At 28.0% G+C, this 26,607-nt stretch overlaps 1 protein-coding gene across 2 annotated transcripts in view; it reads right to left on the bottom strand.

The window, feature by feature from the left end:
• The window catches only part of LOC100573780 (circadian locomoter output cycles protein kaput), a 35,537-nt gene extending 15,440 nt beyond the window's left edge, over positions 1–20,097 (bottom strand). Inside the window, exons 1-3 of one of the 2 annotated variants that reach the window (XM_003246858.4) lie at positions 18,766–20,097; positions 720–886; positions 540–619 (exon numbers count right to left, since the gene is read on the bottom strand). In XM_003246858.4, coding sequence (XP_003246906.1) covers positions 540–619; positions 720–886; positions 18,766–19,454 — 936 coding nt within the window. In that variant the 5' untranslated portion in view covers positions 19,455–20,097. Of the gene's footprint in view, positions 1–539; positions 620–719; positions 887–1,730; positions 2,751–18,765 lie in introns of those variants that run through there. The other variant, XM_016807333.2, reaches the window with a different exon arrangement.
• Between the last annotated feature and the right edge of the window lie 6,510 nt (positions 20,098–26,607).

The following is a 26,607-nucleotide window of genomic DNA, read 5'->3' as shown; positions in this document are numbered from 1 at the left end:
GTTTAATAAATTATTTTTTGATATTAAAAATATTTTTCAGCTAAACTTAAAAATGTTCAAATCTTTTTAGTTGCATTTTCTTGGTTAAAATGCTTTTTTTGTAGAATTATTGGCAATTTTTTAATTCCTTTATTGTAGGTTTTTAGTGCTTTATTTTCCTAGCCCTAGTAATAATATTCCTAAATCCTTAAAATTATATATAATTTATCTGTAGAAATAAATGAAAGTAATTCAATTTAAATTTAAAATTCGTTAATTACTAAAATATCAATAAAATATACGTGTATATAACTTATTGTTTTTTTATTTGTAATCTGAAACAAGTATTCAATGGGTTTTGTGTGTTCTGTTTTCAGTTTTTGACAGCTACCTACGTCGATACCTATACTAAACCGATATTTTCTATAGAGCAAGTGAGCGACTTGAATGATTATATATATAACGAAAAACGATTAAAAAAAAAATCAAGATAGGTACTCTGATATTTAATAACTCAAGTAGATATCTAGATAGAATTGTATTAAAAAGGATATACATACGTCCAACAGAAGATCAGCCACATTAACCTCATTTATGTAACCTGGCAGTTTTTCACGATTTTTTTTTAGTCCTAATAATACTGGAAAATAATAAATTGCAATAAATAATATAAATAAATAAAGAACTATGTGGTTTTGATTATATTTTTAGTTGAAAGAATATACATTAGGTTGACTTACATCGCTTCAGCCGGAGAAATGCAGCACTGAGTCTAAGAACACTCGTTTTTTCTACTTTTTTAGAAGAATTTGATATTAGTGGTACAAGTTCTGTAAGGTCTGTGATAAATTTATTCAACTTTTGTCGTCGGTTTTTTTCTGCCAAATTTCGACTTTCTCTGCTGGAACTAAAAATTAGAATACATTATTTATAGCTAATCTAAGATTTAATAACATAATATTTTTTTTCTTAAATTCAAGTTTGAAGGGGATCGGAAACGGTGATTTTTCGTTTTTTTCCAATACACACACAGCATGGAAATTGAGACGTGTTATATTTCCAAAGACAGATTAATTTAGCGAAGCGAAAAGAATTCTGAAAAAGGAAGTGCATTTTTCGTTACCCAAGTCTATACTGAGATCGTCATTTTGATTATATTTCATTAATTCCTAAAATTTATATTTAAAAATATAAATAGAACATTTGTCTTATTTCAACTATCAACTTGTAAGGTTAAAATCAAAAAAGGTGGACAAGTGAGTACCACACTGCTGTACAGTAGGTGTCGACTATGGAGTGGGTCTCTATAATGGATGATGAGTTAAATTTGAATTCAACGATATAAGTAATATTATCATTGCAGTGAAACGAAAAACGGATCTGAACAAAGACCGTCTGTCAGCCTATATTACAAGTACCTATATATTTTTATGATAATATTATTGAAAGGTATTAATTAAATAGTTATTTATTTTACTATTAACAATAGATTTTTTTGGTTACAGTATGAACTACTTATGAGAAACCTTGATTTAAATGTTCAATCCCTAGCTATAAAAATTAAAAATTAAAAATTTTTTTAACTACTAAATAATTTTCAAATTTTAATGATTTTGAGGAATTTTGTCAAGATCATTTTTAATATTTTTCAGGAGATTCCTTAAGCGCAAGGAACAACAACTATTTATACATAGAATTATTGAAATAATTAAAGTAGTTCACGCAGTGTGGTTTAAATATAGTAGAGATACCTTTTATCAGATCTATCAGCATTCAGCATACCACAAAGCTATGTCATATACAATAAAATCGAATAACATTATTTTGTGCTACTATACACACACACACAACACTTCTATGTTTTCTGAATCCAAATGATGTGATAAAATAAAAGATCTCCCAGAATTAGGAAACAATAGAACAACGAAGCTACCCCGGCTGCATAATATGTTTCTAAATCGGTTAGGACTGAATAATGTACCTATACAAAGTACGACACATATTTATCGAATTTGGCAGTAAATAGCTTACATCGGCCTTGGAATGGGACTATACTTGCGCCGTACGGCACATGAGAGGAGGGGATATGTAGTCCGTTTTTGGTTTATACGTAAAACGCAGTCGAGTTGATTTTTACGGTATTCTATTTTTGCTGTTTATTATTATGTTAAAACGACATTGCACATTGCATCACTTGCTCGTTCTCTCACTCGCACTTTACCGAACATGCACTAAGCCATACGCACTATAAGCACCACCATCATCAATTGAAATGCACCGCAAGATATATTAAATGTGCACAATACAATATATACATTTGAATAACGTGAAGAAATGTTTGCGTGTTTTTCTCTTATTTTTACTGACAAATACCTATTTTACGATACACACACACACACACTACACGCACGTGTCAAGCGAAATGTATATACCATAATGTACTTCGTGGTTATTATTTCCGTATTAAAGGCGAATAGGTTTTTCATATTAAGATTTTTTTTTTTTAAATAATGATGATTACAGCATTTATGTTCTATATACATTTATAGAAGCTAGATTAACGATGTTTTTTCATATTAAACTAACAAGGTAAGTTATAAAACAATCAGTTTAATTATAATGCAGTTAACGGGTGACGGGTGTGTATAGTTTGAGTTTTAAGTATTTTTGAGCGGAAGGATTTAAGAAATATAATAGAGATCCTTCATGTCTATGGCAAAACCTGCTTGTTTATAATGTATTTATATGCATTGTTTTTGATCGCTTTTAAAACAACGCCGTAATATTACAAACATCGAATAAGAATGACACATAAATAATAAAACAGCGAACAATTCTCACTGTGAATGTTAACTGAGGAATAAAGATTTTTCCAGAAACAAAATGTTAGTAAGTTATAATTGTTGTAAATCAGAAATCTATGCATGGATATACACGGGATTATAGGAAATTCTCTTCGCAAATATAGTTAAAAGCCAAACTGGTAGTAAGTTTCTTGTACCAATTTTAGCTACATGATCAACAATACCTTACAAGTGTAGACCACATATACGGTTTTATTTTTTTTTTTTTTGCTTAAAGTAAAATGTCTTTAACGTATGAAAAAAACTGGAATTTATACTCGGCGCTGTTAACATTTTAAGGTCAACGACATTGATATAAATTCTTTAACTGATATATTGTATGTACAGTGTACATAAATACATAATACGTTTAATAGCAAATTTAGGTTGAAATGTAAACTTATATACTATGTTTAAAGTTAAAATTGAAAAGAAAAATTGTAATTCTTAGATATATATAGGTACTACGTGTTGTATACTTATATATCTACTTCATTTTTGTTATAATTTTCTTATAAGTAATACCTAAATTATTTTGTATTTAAGCAAGTTACATTTTTATTAGATTTGCGTTTGACATTTAGGTACAAATACAACTTTCAAATTATTACTCTGACAAAAGTAATAAAATTACCTAAATAAATTATTGAATCCATTTAAGTGTATATACTTATTTAAATTTTAAATTCATAACATAATTAAAACTATAGACTTATATTTGAAATCAAATATTGATTATTCCAAAATAAAACAAATTGGTAGTTATTATTGTCATGGTTGGCTTGGGTTAAACAATTATGTTTTTAAAATAAAATCAAGTTTCATATTATGTTGGTTTAGATTAAGGAAATTGGTTACAACACGATTGAGCATAAAACACTGTTTTTACGACAAGATTAAGAAAATTTGTCGGCATATCGAAGACATTAAACCTAAATTTTAAATAATTTGAGTACCTATATCTCCTCATTATAAATATTATATCAATACATTATTTACATTATTGAGTTCATAAATTGATCGATTATGAAAACTATTTATTAATATGGTCAAATTCCAAATAATAGTACCTATGTCCTATAATGATTATCGATCAACTAAGTACAATTATTACAATTATTACTTACTTCAATATAACTTATAAGTATATTTTTATTTATACCTCATCGAATACAAGTACAACTGACTTAAAAGGAAACATTATTGTTTAAATATACATAATATACTTTTACAATGACATTAACATCACTAATTAATGCTTAAGAAAATTGTTATTTAATTAGGTATATTAGATGATGTTAGCGCACTATTTGTTTTCTCTCTCTGACTCACGCGGAACATATAAGTTAACATATTATAATATAGCAAATTCTACGTCGACAATAATGATTATAATCATATTAATTTCTTAAATTAGAGTGGAATGACCTATTATAAAATTTAAATGTAAGAATATTACCTAGGGAGTCTCATTGGCGTTTAATTATATTTTTATTTTAAACCCAGTTATGAGTATTTAAATTTGTAAATAGTTTCTATATTTTAAATACTCTTAACTCGCTTAAAAATTAAAGTATAAAAAAAGTCTTTGAGATTTCTCAGATAATATTTTTAACTTTAAATTTTATAAGAGGTAATTTCACTCTTAATTTGAGAAATTAATATGATTATAATCATTATTGAGAACGTTAAATGTCATATGTTGCGCGTGGGTCACAAAGAGAAAACCAATACTGAGCTAACATCCCGTTTATACATCATAAATAAACATAGAGTTATTTAATGAAAATATGAATAAGCGATAAAAGTATAATTGTTTGTACTTAACAATAATTGGCAATACTGCTTAGCAGCTATATTATTAAAGGGTTTTTTAAAATTAAAAACCGGAATTTTGTGTATCATATGTATTTAATGTATCATATGTACATAATTAATTAAAACGGTTTAAATGTTTCTTAAAAACTAAATTCTAAAATCTAAACAAATCGATTTAATCTAATAAATTTATTTGTTAAAATACATTTTTAATTTCTTCATAATATTGGAAAACCCATGCATGCTTTGGACAATATATTGTAATTGTAGGAAAAAAAAATTCGAAAACAATTAATGGGTTTGTTTTGTTTGTTCACCATTCCAATATATTATATAATATCTACGTAAAAAAGATGATGATCCATTAAAATAACTGACGTAAAAACAAAAAATATCCGATATTATAAACAACAACGCACCTTAATAGTAGGTATTTTGTAAAGATACGTCATATATATATTTTATATCGTACGCAGACCACATCGTACTTCACAAGAATAATAATTATATGTTGGTACCAAAGCATTAATGTATAATGAATTTAGTTTTTTTTATCAATGATCACCGATGATCGAAATAAATGAAAGAATATTTAAGACTGAAGTGAGTACAGTGTCCACTATCCAACGGACAACGATACAGAACTATTTAAGTATAAGGGCGGTATTGATTTACACGTCTTGGGTTTGGTCATAATTCATAAATCATAATTCATAATACCTATTATTATTATTATCATTATCCAGCTGGCCGCCTAATGATACTAGGTATACGATTTTTATATATGTAAATTTATAATATGACCGTTGTATCAATGACTTTAATGATAATATCATTAGCCAATAGCCATCATTAAAAACACGTTATTGGCTATATAGTGAGACTAAACAATTTGGTATGTACACATGATAATATTATGCAAGCATTGTTACAAATTAATTACACGTGCGTAAAAAAATCAACGATTTAACAGACATCGTACCAACTAATTGATAACGACAACTATCTAACCTCCACATAAATAAATCATAATACCAATGTATTATCATTGATTACAAATACTAACATATTATATTATTATAATCAATAGTATTATACAAGCGTTTTAAACAGTTATTTAAAATGAAACAAAAGTCGAACGAGAACCGCGAAATTGGGGATAAGAGGCCTATAATGAGTGACGATAGTTTTTCTATGGAATACACGTCTTACAGATAAAATCGATTCTCACTTTGGTTATTATTAGAAAAGCATAACATTTACCTATTTGTCAAACCTCGATAGTATTATACTATTATGATGGTGTAGAAGTGTATACAATGTAAGAGGGCTCGCGAGCGTGTATGTGGAATTTCTGTTCAACCATTTATTTAGTTTGCATAAAACATAAACGTATGTTTAAGAACTTCAAATGCCATTGTTCACAATAATGGTTACTTGATTATAATCTGAATATTATATTTGTGTTGTTAGAATACACATATTTAAACTTAACTCTTATCGAGTTGGTATCAAATGTTGTATTTTCCACTAGTCACGCAATATAAAATATAAAAGTCGTGAAGATTTAGCAGTTCAAATTATAGATTATTATAATTAATTAAAATTTCAACAGATGTTCTTACAAAATTGAATCCAGTAAATGAAAATGAGTATGCTTTTAAACGAAAAAAGATGAATTTCAGTACACAAAATCATTCGAGATGTAAACAAGTATAGGTATAAGGAAGGTCCGCTCTACAAACGTTCTAAATTCCCGATTTCTAAACGTATTTAAACAATAAGTTATAAATATAATAACAATTTTGAACAATTTGTTTTCAATATATATTGACTTCATTATACTTATTTAATATAAAACTAAATTCAATTAAAATGTATCTTAATTTGTTAAAAATGTACAGTACATTTTCCTCTTTTTTTCTTTAATTTAGTTTTCTTCACTAATTGGCTAATACAGTAATATATTATATTTAATCACTACACATTTTATTTATTTAATCTACCTCGTATTAATTTCAATTTTTACCGCTAGATAAGTAATAAATATTTTATACGTATTTTGAGTTATCAATACTTATAATTTTTAGACTAAAATTATGTCCACCACTTTCCTCCGAATATTAAAATATTGAATTGATATTCTAATAAAGCAAAACCAAATATATTTATTTGGTTCAAAGTATTGAGAAACAAATTCAGTTTCATACTCCTAAAAAATCTAAAGACTACCGAGCAAAAAAACGGCGAGAAGAAATCGACAATGCAATTATATACCTATTAAATTTTAAAACAAAGAAATATTTAAGTAATACAAAAAGTTAAATAATTTTTCATCTGTCTAATATTTATTTTTTTTAAGAGGTACATAATTGTTAATGATTCATAGGTTTTTTTTCATGTTTATTTGTTATGACAATTATACTTGTGTTAAACACAAACATTATTTTTATACTTAATTTCTTATTAGGGGAAAACAGTGGCGTATTTACGGGGAGGGGATCAATCCCCCCGGCTCCCATGGGCTGAGTATAATATACAAAATTTCAGGTCCTAACTTAAGGCCTCTAGCTTTAAAAGCGGGGCTACTAGATAAAATCATATCCCCCTCCCTTGACAAAAGCCTAAATACGCCACTGGTGGAAAATATAATATAATAGTATGACTTAAAAATATATTTTTACTATTTATTTTATTTGTCTTAGGTACATAAACATTATTTTTGTTCTTAATTCCTCGTTGGAGGAAAATGGATACGGCCATTATTATTATGTAACAGTAATGCAAGTCAGGTACCCAGGTCTGGCAGGTCTGGTCTAGTTCATTGTTTCCACCCGAATAAAACAAAAAATAAACACACTATAGATTAACATCTTAACAATTTTGAGAATGCTCTAGTTGCGGGTACTTTAATTTATATTTTTAACTGTGCGCTTCTGTTGGCCATTATATTGCAATATCTATAAATATTCCATGAAATGCAAACTGTGAAATAAGGCAAACTAAACATTGAGATCGAATACAATTACAATCCTAACATAAAAAACACAATAGGATTTTGTTTAAAACAAAAATCAATATTCCAGTCTTCTATATACGTGGCAAATATTCCGAATGGAGTCGTATGCATATTTTAAGCAAAGTAATCATGTGCTTACAGTGACAATTTTAGAGGGAATAGTTGCCCCCCTTCTTGGTTAATATAATTTTTATTCGATCACGTAGTATTAATTTGTGCCAGAACGAATATTGAACGTATAAAAAAGATAAGATTGTTTAAGTAAATATTGATGATGAAGCGACGAAAATATAGCGTGGTGGAGGGCAGTGTTCAGACAGCACTCTAAAAAAAATAATAAATCATTTGTCCAATTACAACAATGAAAACATCGAATAATTAACTTAAACCAAACAATTAACATGAACCAATGTTAATATTATGTTAATATTATATTTATAAAAAAATACTTCACATGTGGACAGACTATACGTCATAGTATGATTTTTCAATACAAAGTAAGCGTGATACAGTATTCACAAACACAAAGAAATTAATAAGTATACATTTTTTAAGTCTCCTATTATTTGGAAAATAAGTTTATTTTAGAATATTAAAATTTAGTAGAAATTACTGAATGTATTACAAATATTAATCAATGATATTTAATTCTTTATTAGTATTATTTTAATCTTATACCTACATAAAAATAATATACTGAGTACACAAATGATGAACTTTTTATTTGAACATACCTGAAATATACAAGAATAAATAATACATAATTCAAGATAAATTACATTTTATTAACATAACACATTTTTACTATCAACAGGTAGGTAAATTATTATTTTTTTTCTGTTACTAATTCCATTCAGCCGTTGCTCAAGAAATACGACGGAAGAAGAGCGTAGATAAATTAACCAAGTACCCACCTATGCCAACATGATTTTTGACTTATTATCTTTGACAACCAACATGTTATATTATATCGCTTATATATTATTTTATAATTGAACAATTCAAGTTTCATCACTATAAAAGCTTGTAAATAAAATTGCTTAATGGTTAATACTTAATACCTACCCGTTCTTAGGTGGTTATAAGTCAATATTCTCTGAAGTACTCCGTGGTTTTTGTTATAAAAATTTAATTTAATTTATTTTAATAATGTACTTTAGGTAAGTTTGAACGAGATAAATGTTTTCTAAGTAGATACATAATATATAGCTTGCACTTAATTCAAAGTATGTTATTTAAGAATCTTGTGTGCCAAGAAGAATTAAATAGTTAATTTGGAAAATACTTTATAGTGAATTATAATAAATTATGTTTTATTTAGCACATATAGGTATACAGTTGGAACCTACACATATGTAACTCAAAAGTAGACCTATGTTGAATCTTGAATGCACTATTTCTGGATTTAAATAGGAATCAGCATATAAATATAAATTATTAATTACTTGTGAGAAACCTTGTTTTAAATTTTAAACTATTAGGTATACAAATTGAACATTTTATACATTTTTAAGTTTTAACTTCAAAGAACTACAAAATATCCATGATTATGATGAATTATGTCAAAATGTTAACTACTAATGATTATAAAAAAAAATACTATTAAACAATTCTAAAGGCTATCATAAAAATAATACTTATTTAAAAAAACGCAGGATGTATTTCACTATATAAAAATGTATAATGATTTTAATGTAATAGATCGCCATTTACAATTTCCCCCTTAACGGCTACAAAAATAAATAAAATCTAAAATGTTATTTTAATTATTATCTCGAATTATTATTATACCTGTATAACAACTTAATTCCGGTTGTTTGTGTATAAAACACATTTTAGACAATAATAAAATGTAGAATTGTGTACGTGTGCATTTGATTTGATTGCATAATCATACATTGCAAATAGATTAAATTGATCAAGTGGGAGAAACACCGGGTGAGACAAAGTTAGATATAATCAATTTACATACCTATTATGATGAAACCAATGTAAATACGAATACATATAAATATTATATGTGCTATGTGCATATATAATGATAGAAATGGAAACAATATCAAAAATACTTGGTAGAATTAGTGAAATAATATCAAGGTTAACGTGCAAACGAACATTGAAGGATTATTAATTCAATGCACTATATTTTGTTATAACGAGACTGCATTATAGGTACAAACTCAAATTATAAAATATTATAATAGATAGTATATACCTATGCGATCATGTATACTATATATTACTATCTATACCCTTATCTCTACAGTTGCGTCTATTTAACCTACAAGTTACACGGAACTAAGAGGGGATTTCACATGTAAAAGAATCTTATATAATCCCTACTTTTATATTTCTTTAGATAAAAATTTAAATGACCCTGTATGTATGTATTATAGTTACATATTAAACACGTAGTTCACAAACAGCTGTTGTAGTTAAATGTGCATGGTGATTAAAATGCATATACCTACATAATAATTGCAACGATACGGCGTCAGGTTGCATATTATTATGGATAAACCAGTCAGTCGAAAACATGATAATATTATTTAATTGCGTAAACTGAACTAGATGAATGATAATAATATAATAATAATAAACGATTTCAACTTTTGTTTGTGCACGCGCACTTGGGAAATCTCATCGGTACTTAAAATTATACATACATACCTATATTACATATTTAGAATATTGAAGGTGATATACCACCACGTATATCTATAATCTATTACTAAATAGATTGTTATAACATACTTATAATATGCACACAATTTAATAACATAATCGTGAACATTATAGACTAACCTAACATGTTTGGTGATTGTATTAATTTATCAGTGGCGTTCTCAGGAATTTTAAAAGGAGTGAGATCGTGGATAAATTTTATAAAAATATCTAAGGGGGCTTATCGGCGCACTAAAAAACGGCCAAAGGGGGGGGGGAGTTAATCACATGAGCCCTCCCCCTTGGCCGTTTTTTACCTCACCTTGTGAGTATGACCATGTAATTAATGATAATAAAAGATCAGGTATAATTGTTGTTATATTGATATCCTTAAAATTAAATTCCATAAAAAGTGAATAAAAATATAAAAATGAATAACTAATAAATATCGACAATAGGATTGCTGGATAAATTATAATTCACACGTAATCAGGCAAGTCATATATTCATAGGCGGAAATAGCGTTTGAGATTTGGGGGGGGGGCTATAGGGCTAATAGGGCCTTACTTTGATAATATTGAATAAGCTTAAAACAAAATGAAGGAAATGTTTGGGAGGGCTATGAACATGTTTGGGGGGACTTGGCCCCTAAAGCCCCCCTCTACCCTATTTGCGCCTATGCATATATTGTTATAAGTTATTACATTTTAACATTTTGTAACACATTCTAAGTTATCAATATCAATAAAGTAAACATGAGAATCTGTAAATTACATAAAATCAAATTTTATTAAATAACCTTAGATATATGTTGTGTATTTAATTAATTACGTTTTGAAGTACCTTTGCACTACTGCACAAAGAAAAAAATAATATCTTCCTGTATTATAATAAAATACCTTTATTATTATCATTATTATAAAATATCAATAAAAATGGAGTTATATTTGTCAATACACTATAAAAAAGTTTTATTTATCTAGTCTCATTAAAAAAAGACGAGTTAATTTTTAATCTCTGAAATTTCACACAAAAGATAAATTGTTAATTATACACTATTATACACTCTAAGTTGTACTAAAAAATGTAATACGTGTAGGTAGCTTATGTTTCATACAAACTATTGTAATAAAATTTCGTTAGAATGAAATCAAAATGAACTTTGATCAGAAAAAATTTAAAAAACGAGATTTTAGTAAAAAAGCATCTTCTTATATATATTTTTAAATTCATTTATTTAACAAAAATTTATAATCTATACATTGTGTATAAGTAAATATATAAGTAAATTAGTGGAATAATATGAGGCTGTGAATAAATAACAATGATTAGGCGTTTTACATGAGAAAAGCCTGAACATGAATAATTATATTATTAAATATTATTATGACTTATTAATTAAAATTGATACAGATATCAATAATCTCGAGATATTTTATGTTGATTTTTTTTTGAATAAAGATAAAACTAAATATAGCATTCAATAAAAACTAGGGCAAAAGATACCTACTATCATACTATCATTGATTATAAATACAAGTATTTATAATTAATGGTACTATGTAGGTATAAAAATATAAAATTCACGTTAATAAATATCAAAAACTATATTTTCATAAAAAAAAATTAACTTTAATGTGATTTAAATTGTACCATATTATAAACATTTATTTACTTTAGTTCACTATAATAGAGTTACCTATGTGTTTTTGTTCATGATTAGAAAATGGAAATATAATATTTTAAACAGTTTGTGTTTAATTAAATTAAATACACAACAAAATAAATTAAACTATTAATAAAATAAACAATAGAAGATTTTTAAATTATTTACGTAGTATAGTCCAGAAAATCAATGACATTTAGTTTGCCCTCTAAGTAAACTATATTTGCAACGTAGTGAATACTACAGATATTTAAGAAGTTAATTCAGTAAGATCGAGAATGGCTTATTGCGACGTCAGATGCAATTGGGATAAGTGCCATTTTTTTTTTTTTTGTCTGTCATCACCTTTTAGGACAGTAAAAATGCTTAGATTTTCTTAAACAGTATCTTTTCTGATAGGAAAGTGAATCTCGTTGGTACTTTGGGTTAAAATTTATCAGTAGTTTTCAAAAGCGCCGTGAAAAACAAAAGAATAATTAAGGAAAAACGGGAATTTTTAAGCAAAATCTGTTTTCGAGAAAATTGATTTTGGTTTTTGGTGAAACTCTTAAACAAATGACTGGTACATGAAATGTTGACTGAATGTTTATATTAGCATTTTCTATACACCATAACATTTTCCAAATATTTTGACTAATTTTGAGCTCTTTACGGACATTTTCAGTTTCCATTTTTTTTTAGTTTTTTTTTCTATAAATATCAATAAAATTTTATTCGTTGGTTAAAAAAGCTTGAAAATTTAATAGAAAGCTCCTAGTATATTGTTTCAAAGGCAGATGAAAAAAATTAAAAATCCATAGTCACAATTTTTTTTTATAAGCATTTAAAGTTCAAATATAGACAAAATACGTAAAAATGACGAAAATTTGCAAATTATTTTGAGTTAAAAATTCATAAAATTTTTTCTTTTTAAAACTAAGAGTTTAGAATGTAATACAAGATCATTCATAAGTTTATCTATCTTTATCAAAAAAAAAAATGTCTACAAGAAAGTCAAATTAAATTTTTATGAGCGTTTGAAATTCATATTTTTACAACATATTTTGATATTCACTCGATTTCTCATGTAACGATTTCCTTATTTTGTTGTAATTAAAATACAAATGACTGTAGATACTTGACAATTTCACTGAATGTTCATATTTTCATTTTCTATACACCATACAATTTTAATTCTTTTTGAGCTATTTTTTACATAGTCAGTTTTCAATTTTCTTAGTTTTTTTTTCTATAAATATCAATAAAAATTTATTTGTTGGGTAAAAAAGCGTGAAAATTTAATGCAAGGCTCTTGATATATTGTTACAATAGCAGTTGAAACACATTAAAAATACATATGCACACATTTTTTTATAAGCATTTAAAGTTCGAATTTTGACAAAATATATCAAATTTAATATTTAATAATTATTTTTGGTTAATAATGTATAAAATGTTCAACTTTTATAGCTAAGGGTTAAAAATTTAAAACAATGCCCCACGTAAATAGGTTAAATATAAATTAATTTATTCACAATAATATCATCAAATATACTTAATAATATCATAGGCTGACTGACCATTTTCGCTCAGAATCGTTTTTCTAATACAATAATATTATATCATTGAATTCAAATTTAATACCATCCTTTACAGTGACCCACTTGTAACCTGCTGTACAGCAGAGCGACATCCACTTACCCACCTTATTTTATTTAAGCTTATAAAATTTAATTGACCAACGAGTATTACAATATTAATAATTAATGACTTTATTGTTTAGAATTATATTAATAGGTACAATTTTAAATCCATAGGATACATTGTGAATATTCAATATTATGAATTATTTTATGAGCAGCAAGATAACAAAATTAGTTAAATGGGTTGAATGGTTTTCTAGTGTACCGAGAATTTGTATGCTATTTATTTGCTTCGGTATATTTTATCACCCCCAAAAAATATATCGATGATTCGATAGGTAAGATGGCATAAATTAAAATAATAGATATTGGTTTAACAATCATGTTGAACATGCCTTTTAATACTTTCAAAACTATTTATCAGATATACCTAAAAATTTGAAGTTTGTTTTATATAACGAAGGAAATAATATTAAAATATTACTACTAGCCGAGATTAATACAAATTTAGATTTGAGTAGAAATGGTAACATATTCGTGTAGTTTGTAACAACATTAATTAATAAATAATATTAATTTCAAACATTTATACCCAAGCAATGAAATTAAAATTTTAAAAATACAGTTGTTATACATAATTTTACTAAGGTTTGTATTGACATTTTAAACTATATTATACATAAGCCATGTTTTGTTATACACCTATCCAAAAATAAGAAGTCAATAAAATATTATTATCGAATTTTCAATAAAATGTTTCTTTCAAAGAGTGTAATAAAACTACCATTGTTAATCATAAAAATAATAACAATAAAATAAAAAACTATACATTTTACAAAAACCCGTGCACGGCATAGATTTTTCTCAGATTTCAGTGAGAACAAGTTTGTTTATTAGGTGTATTAGTTATAAATTATAATACTATTATAGTATTATACTATTATATAAGTTACGTATTTCATTTATTTTTAGTTGTATATGTTTTGGCGTTTAGTCAAATATTATGTAACTTATTAAGTATGTTGTAGTGTTTGTATTTATCATAGTTTTTTGCATTTCTAATGTGCACTCCAACTCTTACGAAAACCAATTAAACCTCTATTGTAAAACAATAAGGACCAAGTTAAATTATTATTGAATTAATTTAATATTATAATTCTACACATACATATATACATAGTAAATACTTAGTTCAATCACCGTAAAAATCTCCGATACGAAAATAAGCAATAAACAATTATAATGAGACAAACAAGAAATTAATAATATTATTTTTAAAACAATTAATATTTAGATAGGTACCAATAAATATTTGGTTAAGTTATTTCAAATTCGTCAAAAAATAGGCAGGTAATATAATACCTATTGTATAAACAATTATAAATATTATATTATGATTCATACTATATCACTTTATTATAGTCATGCCAAGTCATTCTGGCATACAACATTTATTTTTTATCTGATTATTATTGGTTAATATATTACAATTTAAATCTTGATATCATGGATGGTTGACATCTTACAGTTAACACGTTCATTACCTATCTGAAAACATTGAGGAAATATTTTATAAGGTAACTAGATAATGATTATACATTTCAAAGAAACAAAAGGAATTAATTGATTATTTTTATTATTTATTTTTATTTTTATTTTTATTATTTATTTTTTGTTATTATTATTTTTTTTTATTTAAATATTAAACTACATATTTTATAAATTTAACCTGTAAATACTCATCACTATAAATTTTAATTTATTTTAGCTGAACCGACTCTCTAGTTCAAATGATTTAAAATATAAATTATATTTGAAAATACAATAATGTCCTACAACCATACATTATAGGTCCTAACACAATAACAATTTAGATTAGTCAACTGAAACCACAGCATCTAAGAAAAAGTGAAGGAGTGTTATACCTAATATCTAGACAATATTTATAGGTAATTTTATAGCTAAAACACAAAGAACAGTATTTTGTAGCTTTGTACTGTACCGAAAATAAAATAAAGAATAACCAAATAACTCAAACGGACAGTTGAAGACCCATTTTTCGATTAACCACATAATAACCACAAAACGAATGATAAAATAAAAATGTTTAAATACCTTTTGTACAGGCTAGGATTGGACTTCCACAAAATACTAAGATTTAATTTTTTTAAATTATTAGATAAATTAATAAGTTTACCATCAATACTTATTTCAACTATAATGTAGTTTATTCTAACTTTATTTTGTTTTTAAAACTAACCATTCTTAAACTAAATATTAATAGTTTTTAATTAATCCAGTATAATTAAAAAGTACTGATATAATTATAAAAATATTTTTTTAACTTGGAAAAATAATAATAAATGATAAACTTATTTGTTATTTCCATGCGCTGTATAATGTTTTTAATTCTGTGTTCAAGTAATTCAACGAATTATAAAACAACGAGTTTGAATTTGTTATCTTTATATAAATTGAATTGGATATTATACATAATAATATATTGAAAATAAAAATTATTGAAAATAGTTTTGTATTTGATGGCGAAAACACGATAATTGAGTAAAATAACAGTTTTATATACAAACATTATATAAGAGAAGTATGCATACAGACTTATTATAAGGAACTTAAAGAGAAACCGTTAATACATTGAATACAGGTACTAGTATATTGAAAGAAATAATTGTATAAAACTTGTTTCAAAGAAACATATTATTTTTAAAAATGTTGTTTCCAAATAAAAGCTTGTAATGTTATATTTTTATCGAAAAATTGTTTTGTTCCTTTTTAACGAGACAGCGCGTAGGATCTATTCATATTTTCCATGAATATTTTGTCCACATTATATTCAATTTCAATACAAGTTCTTCATTAGAAACAGAGTTTGGATTAAATATATATTAAAATGTATTCATAAAATTACCACACACATGAATAGATATATAAATATAAAATATATACATAACAATTTTCCGATATATAGAGATCATACAACTAGAGGTTAGGTTACGCAAATTTTTAACGAATCTTATTGTGCACGTAGAAAATAAGAAGATGTGCTACACAAGTTGGATATTTCGTTTGATTGAACTATTTAGGTAAAAAATTAAACTTAAAAATGTATAAGTTAGAAAATATTCTTATTGGTTCACAATGTTGTTAAAGATTACTTTTCGTTTACATAAAATATAAGAAATAATGAAATTCCAAAAGAAAAAACATAAACGTACCTACTTGTAATTTTTAAATAATTAGTAAAAAATGAATACGATATTTTTTTGTACCTTATTTGTCGATTAAAAATGTTCGGAATTACTTACTACCATTTATAAAAGCTTTTTCACGTTTACAAAACTTAAATAGGGGACAAAGTGGACAGAGTGGACAAGGCGTCGGTTGTGTCGCGCACCGACGCCGATTCAAAACCTCGGTTTTGGGCGGCTTTTTTCTTCGGACAAGTCACGGTGTCCAGAGAGAGTGGCCGCCATCCTTCACTCGGGCATGGCAGATACCTACAGGTGCCCACTAAAAAATCTACCAAAAACAAACTCGTGTTTAAAACCTACAGTACCCTCTCCCACAGTTAGAAACCTCCCAATAACCTAAGTTGCCGCGGGTTAATTAATAAAAAAAAAAACTTAAGTAGGTACATATTAATGTATAAGAATGATAAATAAATATAAAAATAAATATGTAATTTTATTGTGTACAAACAACGTTACCAGTTTATTATACTAATTATATTGTTCGAAATTAAATATTCAAACAATTTGTTTAAAGTGTCATCCTGCAGAAATATTTTATTGTATTTATAAATACAATTTAAAATTGATTTAAATTATCACTTCAAGGGTTATAAACGGATAGTTATGCGCAGTATTCAAAAAACAAAGGACCGTCCAGGTACTATTAAACATAAAATAATAAATCATAACAGCGAATATGATTCCGGACTAGTTTATATTTAGGTAATATTGCAAGATGATAATTGTATTCATATTATTTAATTAAATAGATTACGGTCGTAAAAAAGTATTTTCAACCTTGTTAATATACATACAAATCGAGATACAAATGTTATGATGATCTATAAAAAAATTCAATAAGGGTAAAAATACATACAAGTTGTACTAAAGTTCTCGGCTGATTAAAATGTATAATGTTTGACGAATAATTTAGAATGAATTATATATCATAGAAGAATGGCTAATTTTGTTTTTATTTTCAAAACGCATCTAAGAATGCAACATTTAAATTTATTAAATAAGAAATATTTTAATTTAGTGGACATGCAGAAAGTTAAATTTAGTTCATAAGTAATGTATGCAATTCTACACAACAACACCCAGATTTATTACTTCAATGACGTTTTTTACAATATTAACACTTTTTTTTTAAATATTGCATAAATTTGTTCGAGCACTTTGAAAAGTACAACCTGATAGTTAATTAGATATTGGTTAACGTTAACACAATGCCTGGTAGTATGTACTGCGTGAAAATCAATTTGCACATCCGATGACTTACCTATATATTAAAGAACAATGAATATAATATATATCAACCATATAATTCATTTTTGAAAGTTAATCGAGCCTATATTAATGAGTACCTAATGACTGAAAATACTAAAAACTTCTGAATGAAACGTGTACGATAACTATACTGATGCAAATAATAGGTATACTTGTGAATGTCTGTGGTCTTTTTCGATCACACAAATTTATTACCTACTATTAAACAATAAACTCGTAAATAAGTTGCAACAAATCGAATTAGATATGGAGATGTGACTAATTGGCACATTGCCAACATATTACAAAATATACATTAAATACATTGTACATAAATCAAACTACTACTAACAAGACACAAGTCCTAAAAACCACTCCGTCGGTAGAAACAAAAAAATTGTTAGTAACTATTATATAATTTATTGTGTTATTAATTATATTCAATCGCCGTGCGTCGAATATTATATTAATATAGTAATTATATTATATTATAAGCCAAAGAAGATCAAGGTGGTATCTCCCAATGTTGTGTTGAGAACACAGTACGAGAATCCTGTGTACATTGACTTTTAAACAACAAAGTAGGTGTCAGATGACAAATTTCGCAAAACTTAAAATTATTAATTATTATTATTACTTGTTTCCGGTGGGCTTATTTGCGGTCTGCTGCAAATCCAGGTATTTGTAGCTATCGGTGTAAGTATTATTGTTGTTGTATTTTATGTTGTTGTTGTTGTTGTTGTAATAGTTGTTGTTGTTGTTGTTGTTGTTGTTGTTGTTGTTGTTGTAGTTTTGGAAAGTTTGGGTCGGCGGCTGTGTGGGCAACGGCACTAGAGCGTTAAGGCCGACTGCCGGGGGATGGTTATTTTCGTATGTTGTAAAATTATAATATTGGTCGTGCGACGGCGGCTGAAAGTCGGTCACCGACGGATGAGCGGGAACGCCGTGACAGTCGTACGACACCTGATTAGGCGAATATCCGGGACCATACGACATGGGCGACATCGATGAAGAGGATGACATGGGCGACGACTGCGATGACGACATGGACCGGTAACCGTTGTCCAGTGGCGTGATCGGAGACGACGAAATCGCGGCGCACATGTTTGCGTGATCGAGGTGCTGCATCGGCGAGTCACGGAGTTGGTGGTACGGCAGCTGCAGGTCTCTATGGTGGAGCTGCTTCTGAATATGTGGCGCGTATTGGTGACGATGACGGTCTACAGCCGGCGCGAAACCGGTTACGCCATGCGGCATAGGCGTGCAGCCCGCATACATGAACGACGGTACGATCGAGGAATCGTCGTAACAACCGCCCGGGAACATGACACCGCCGTAAAAATAGTTCTTGTACCGATGCACTAGTTTTTGGATCTTTCAAATTTTATATTATTATAAATTACAAGTATCCTTCGACGAGGACGAAGCCAAAAAAAAAAACGAACCAAAACCGAAAACACTATATTATACGATGTAGATAATTACAATAACCTGAAGCGGTGAGAGACTCACGAACAAAACGGTCAGGACACGTCTAATAATAATAATAATAATAATATCACCGGCGGTGGTTAACGGGAGAGCGCCGTAACGGCGGCGGCGGCGGCACGAGCGTCAAAAACCCTAACCGCACTCAACTCGGAATCGCGTGTACAGCACATGTTGCTTCCGTCTCGGCGACTACTTCTGGCGGCCGTGGCGAATCGCTCGACATTGACACATTGAAGGAAGGGAAAAAAATCGCAGGCGGGCGGGCAGGCGGTCCGCCTCCGCTGGTGGGTCGTCCCGCCGCATATGCGCGCGCGGTCCAGTCCTGCAGTGCAGCCGGGCTTGCGCACGGTAACACCGCGGGCAGCGAGCATGCGCGCGCGCTCGCTCAGTCGGTCTCCCGCGGCGGCAACACTGCACCGGTAGCTTGGCGGTGCTCTGGGTGCGCGTGACGCGGCGTTTTGTGCATCGCGCGCGGCACGCCCGCAACAAGACGGGTACGCCGTTGCACCGACACGCCGCCGACGGTAACTATGCAATTCTCGTGACCCGAGGTCAGGGTCTGCGGCGACCCAGGAGTAGGATACACCGGTCGCGATACTGACCCACATCATATAAATATATACTATATAATATTATGATAATATATATATTATGGTTTTTGACTTGTTAAAATATTATAATTTGTACGCAGTTATTGAGTGCTCATATTACTTAATTTTATTACGTTTCCGTGACAACTTTATAAGACTTATCAGGCCAAATCAATATAATAAAGTATATGTTTTGAGACGGGAGCGGTTTCGATTTTGGACCCAGATGACCAATAAACCTACATAGACACTTATTAATTTATTCGAAAATATTATTCAAAACATTTGTATAAATTTTAAGCTATTGCCTATTTATACCCCGAAACTATTCACTGTTCTATACTTCTATGGTAAGTGGTATTGACTCGAAAGTTAATAACAATAATAAATTATACTATAAATGTATACAATAGGTACCTATTATAATAATTAAATATTAATAATATGCATACCAAACGCAATGTTTTAAGCAAAAATTAAAACAAATAACAGTCATACTTAAAGTAAAATAAACCTGTTTTAATATCAATATCAAAAAACATATTACATATTAGTATATTACTTATGTATATTTAATGATGAAATATACATAGTAATATAGGCTGACAGACCTTCACTCAGAATTGTTTTTTGTATGCAGGCTTTATTATAGAATTATTTAACACAATCACATGCAGTGAGACTTACTCTTTTACGAGGTTCACTCCACAGTCCACAGTCCACACCTACCGTACAACAAAAGCGGTTACTAATTCTCTCTACGGTTTTGACTGAACATGTCAAAACGATAATAGTATGATCAGTTTCAAATCAGTAAATCATATTGATTTAAATCTTAATACCTATCTAATAATGTTCCATATTAATACATTTTTCACCGCAAAAATACGAATGTATGCAAAAATAATTATAATCTATGTGTTCAAATCTAAAGTTTTATATTTCAGACAACTGGATATAAAATTATATACTACTTCCGTCTTCCTTACCTTGGTGGATTTGAGCATACAGTCCCTTCTGCACTATATCGGGATGAAGTAGACTTTTTATCGTCTATTCCTTGCTCTCGATCTTCTTCTTCGGCATCGCCGCAATCATCAACACGAGAAGAATTGCTATTGTCCTCCATGACTGCTATACCTAGAGAATATTCAATTAATATCATAAGTTCGTTAGTCCACAAAAATCTTATTTCGTAATAAATGATAAATTATTTAAATGTGATAAATTGATAAACAATACCGAGCACGGTTACGCATTTATCTTAGTGTCTATATTCTACAGTTATAATAGTTTAACACTGTAATGTTTTACACGCTATTTGTATGTTTTAATGATATTGTTTAAGCAATAATTTCAAGAAATAATTTTTAAGTATAAAATAAATCTTTCGTTGAAAACGTATATAAAATAAATCCCCTGGTATACCTTTATATAAAAACTTTACTAGTTACTACAAATATATACAATCAGAATACATATACATATAAACAAACTTTGTATTGTGAGTCATTAATATGTGTATTATGTTATGTGTAATTATTGGTATATTTAATACGCACTGAACCAAAAATGAATCAAAAATAAAATATTAAAACGACCTGATACACTTTATATTTTGTTTTAAATGCTATTCGTATTATAATGGAATATAAAAATATACTTTTAAGATATTTTCTCAGACATTTTGATTTCATTATATACTATAAGAAATAAGATAAAATACCTAATAATTAGTAATATTGGAGCCATGTACAATATTTTACTCATGTAATTCATACTCAAGTAAAAAAGTATGCTTTAACTTCAAAAAGAACTGGAAATGATTAATTAACACGATAAATTATACGTGGTTAGGATAGGTAATTATTGATTATATTGATGAATGAGAATCTTCTATTCTTTATACTTGTATGGTAGTTAAAATTCACACAAACACGTTTATACCTACTTTGTGGTAAAAATGATTAAAAAAACAAACAGATCATGAAGTTGATTTAAGTTACAATTATTCAATGGTAAAAGAATAAAATATAAAATTAAGATTTAATATTTTAAACAGAGATAAGTTTTTATAATTTTCGATCATATGTTCAATACATTTCACAAAGCATAATTATTTATAAATGTATAAAGAAACAAATATTATAATATCAATTGATTCACAGATAAGTAATATACTGATTGTGAATTGTGAAAAAGTAAAGAAGAATTATCAATTTTGTATTTACTGCACGTGTGCATATACGATATTCAAATATTAATATTCTATAGCTACCTTTTACAACTGTCCTTCTTATTGGATTACTTACCAACTAACAATTTAGATAATATTTATACAATTAAATTGATTTAAAACACTGTATTAGGTACAATATATATATTCTAAAAAACATTTTATCGAGGATACAATTAAAAAAGCTGAAAATACATATTATAAAAGGGCCAAGAGGTAATTATGAGAAACACAATTTTACGTTACTCATTATTTAAAACAATTATAATATTTTAAAGTTAGATAATATTATGTAGGTAGCGATTTAAGTTTATGATAAAGTTAAATTAATGATACATTTCTTAAAACTGTTATATTTAAATTACAAATAAATGTACGTATTTCAACGGGTTAGAAGTTACATAACTAATTTATATTACTGTTAGGTATAATATGTAAAACTTTGGTAATACTAAAGCAGAGAAAACATAAGTATTATAATGCGTACGATTCTTATTATATGTATCACTTAATTTTGTGGATAAATAGACACTAAGACAATATATTCCGTTACCAAAAAATACTACTCAATTTTTACTCTTTCATTTTTATCAAATTAAAGAAACAAGTAAAATAACACAAAATAAACTACTGAATTTACTAACATAAAATCAAATAACGCGCTTAATTACGAGAGTGGAACATATGATTCCCAACTGATTTGTATCAAATATTTTAATAATAATTTCAGTTTTACTGTCTTCACTCTACAGCTTACAGAATACAAAGAAAAACTTAATCATCACTGTGCTTAGTAATTTTCCTATTGACTATATAGGCAGCTAAAAATATATTGACCAGTGGCGTATTTGAGGGGGGTAGTGAGGGCGAATTCTCCCCCCCCCCCACCATGACTTGAAGAATCATTATTGGTTTTATATAGTTGTAATAGGTGCATACTATATGTTAAGGCAAAACGAATTTTTTTTTTTATATTGTACATGTTTTCATATAATAATATGAAAACATATTATGTTATACTACGAGATGTTATAGCTGACTGAAGTTTCTAATAAATTTGTTTGTATGTCCTGGGGATGGGCCCCAGGATGGGCGTTTACTTCGTAGTATTCAGAACAGTAATTTTATCACATAAACAGTCGCATACTCGCATAACGATTTACATTATCCCCAAGCCCGGATAAGGGGGACAGGGGGCAACGTCCATAGAGCTCACGCATGTAAAGGGCCCATAGTCTTCTCGGCTTAAAATTACATTGAGTGGTAATTTATATTTTTTATAGTGCCTACAAGAATATATTATTTTTCTTGTTTGAACTAACAGGCGTTGGGGCCCATCACCATGTATTGGCCTCTGGGCCCCCCTGAAGGTCTTCATCCGGGCTTGAATCTACCACCAAAATACCAAATTAAAGATATTATACTATATATATATATAAATATTATTTATAGCGAGTTGTCTAACCAGAAATCTCCTTTGAAATTGAATATTTAGCATTATTTTTTCTAGAAAAGGGTTATCACTCATCAGACACAAAAGTGGCCGTAAACTTCGTGGTAAATTAAATAGGGTAGAATATAAGCTTGTGTATAATAATTAACAATTTTAGTGTCGCCCCCTTCCATAAAACTAAATCAAATACGACACTGATATTGACACCTATAATATTATATATACAACGAAGAGGAAGATTATTATTATTTTTATTCAAATATACCTACCTAGATACATACATTAGACTTAGTTTCATTAAATTGGGTTAGATTTTTAGATTTTATAGGATGGCACAACATAATATAATGGTACTACGAAACTACACTTTAATTTGTTCGAACAAGTCCAGTTGGGTAAATAACAGTGGAAAAAAAATACTTTTTTAAAAAAGTTCGTGAAGTGGTTACTAAACAACGTGGTCAATTCGATACTTGAGGCATTTTGACCCATGGAACAAAGGCCGTAGCCATTTCCTACCAAAAATAATATGATATTATATTTTAGTTTATAGCCATCCCGTCTGTGATATTCACTTGCGATTATGCGAGCAGTATATTATCAGGTAGGCAATCTAGTAGATCGGGGACCCCAAGTGGTACGTACGTTTATGTATAATTTCACTATCAAGTATCAGGAAATTTAATGTAAAAAATTGGGCCATCGAAACCGTGGTTCGAATTCTAAAATACACAATTTAAAGCCACTTTTATGAACAATAAAAGTAATCTCAAAATCTTTTCTATATATTATTTTTCATTGATGCTCCTATTGGCCGTAGCGTGATGTTATATAGCCTCCCTCGATAAATGGACTAACCAACACAAAAATATTTTTTCAATTCAAACCAGTAGTTATTGAGATTAGCGCTTCGACCAAACAAACTCTTTACCTTTATAATATTAGTATTATAGATTAACAACAATTGTAATAATAATAATAATTTTATTTACACCAAAATACACAATCGATAGGCTCTCATTGTATATTATTAAAGTTTCTTAAAATTATTTATAAAAAAGCTCGTATTCCGGCTCATATTTTGTAATTTTGATAAAACAGTATTGGTCGTCAAACGTGTATTACAGTCGTGCAATCGTAATAATATAACAGTTGAAAACGATTAATATTAAATCATTAAAACAAATCTAAACGTATATTATAATTTAAGTTATATTATGTCAGTTGTAGAAAATGGAAAATAATTAGCGAATAATATGAAGAGATGGAGGCATTTGGTAGTTGCACCGGAACTGAAATTATAGCTCGTAGATAGCTAAGAAGGAGAATTAATATTATTATACACAATGGACATAGAAAATGAATAAATACTAGTAGGTAGGTAATTAAGTGTAAAAATAAATACGTCAACATTTATTGTGGGTACACAAATAATTAGATAGATATCGCGATATGAGGATATTTGAGGTAGGTGCATGATAAAAGTAACGCGTCAAGTTAAACAACGACGGTTTCCTAGTGGACTGGTGCATCAAGTACACACTGCGCAATCTGAACGCACTATTGATCGGACCACTTCGGCGTCAGTAACGATAGCTGTTGACCTATTTAGACTGGTACACACAGTCTACAATAGTATTATATATGAACGATACTACGAGTATACATACACTAACAGAACTTTAGAAGAATATACAACAATGACAAAGAATGTTAGTATTATATAATTTAAAGCTAAATAGGTTTAATACGGTTGTTTCAAGGAATGATATTAAAACTTCGAAGTGCCTAAGTATGATGAGATTATTTTAAATTAAGTAGCATTTTATCAAATATGAATTTTCAAAAAATAGGTAACTAAAATCGGTGTTTTCTATATTTATATTTTCTTATCCAATGTAAGCCACAAAAAATAATTAACTTGTAACTTGTAAATACTAAATACTATATCATTGTATAAAAAAAAATTGTTGAAAAAATTATTAATTTAATAAATAAAAAAAATCGGTTAAGTACAAAATATACGCGCACTTTATACCTTTTTATCTGCAAAAACGCAACACGATTACGGACCAAAATAAAATGTACGATGTACCTATGAACGAAATCAACATTGCTGATTTGAATAAAAGTCGTTTCAATTGTTTTATGCCTAATATCTAAATAATATTTTGTATATACAGGATTGGCAACATTATTAAATTGTTCACTTGGTGAAAAAATGTAAAAGTACAAATTTTTATTAAGATTAGGTAGTACAGATATACGACATACCTATATTTTAGTATAAAAAATATACAGATAACTATTAACTCGATGAATAGAAGGAAAATCAGAAACCCGATAAAATTTAGTAATCGAGATACTATTTTATTAGCTGATATTGAATTAGTACGTTGTCGCATTTCCATTGCTTTTAGTGTGTTTCGTACAAAATACTAATTTAGTACCCACTGTTGTAAAATGTGCTGTGATATAATAAAATACTCGACAAAATAATATGTTGAAAAAACAATGGATGTATCTGTCTAAAAAACAATTGAGACATAAAAAGGTAAGCCATAAATTTTAGTAGGTCATAAATATAGGGAATATAAAGTAGGTACTTAAAAGCATGGTAGTATTCGATATTTCGATGTGTACTAACAAAAATTGTTAATCAAGTATTCAAGTATAATTGTCACTTAAGAGGACGTGATACCCGCATGC

This window comes from Acyrthosiphon pisum, chromosome A2 (genome assembly GCF_005508785.2).
Source record: "Acyrthosiphon pisum isolate AL4f chromosome A2, pea_aphid_22Mar2018_4r6ur, whole genome shotgun sequence".
In the NCBI taxonomy this organism is placed as follows: Eukaryota; Metazoa; Arthropoda; class Insecta; order Hemiptera; family Aphididae; genus Acyrthosiphon; species Acyrthosiphon pisum.
Note: the sequence above shows the minus strand (reverse complement) of the source record. Positions and strands in the feature narration are given on the sequence as shown.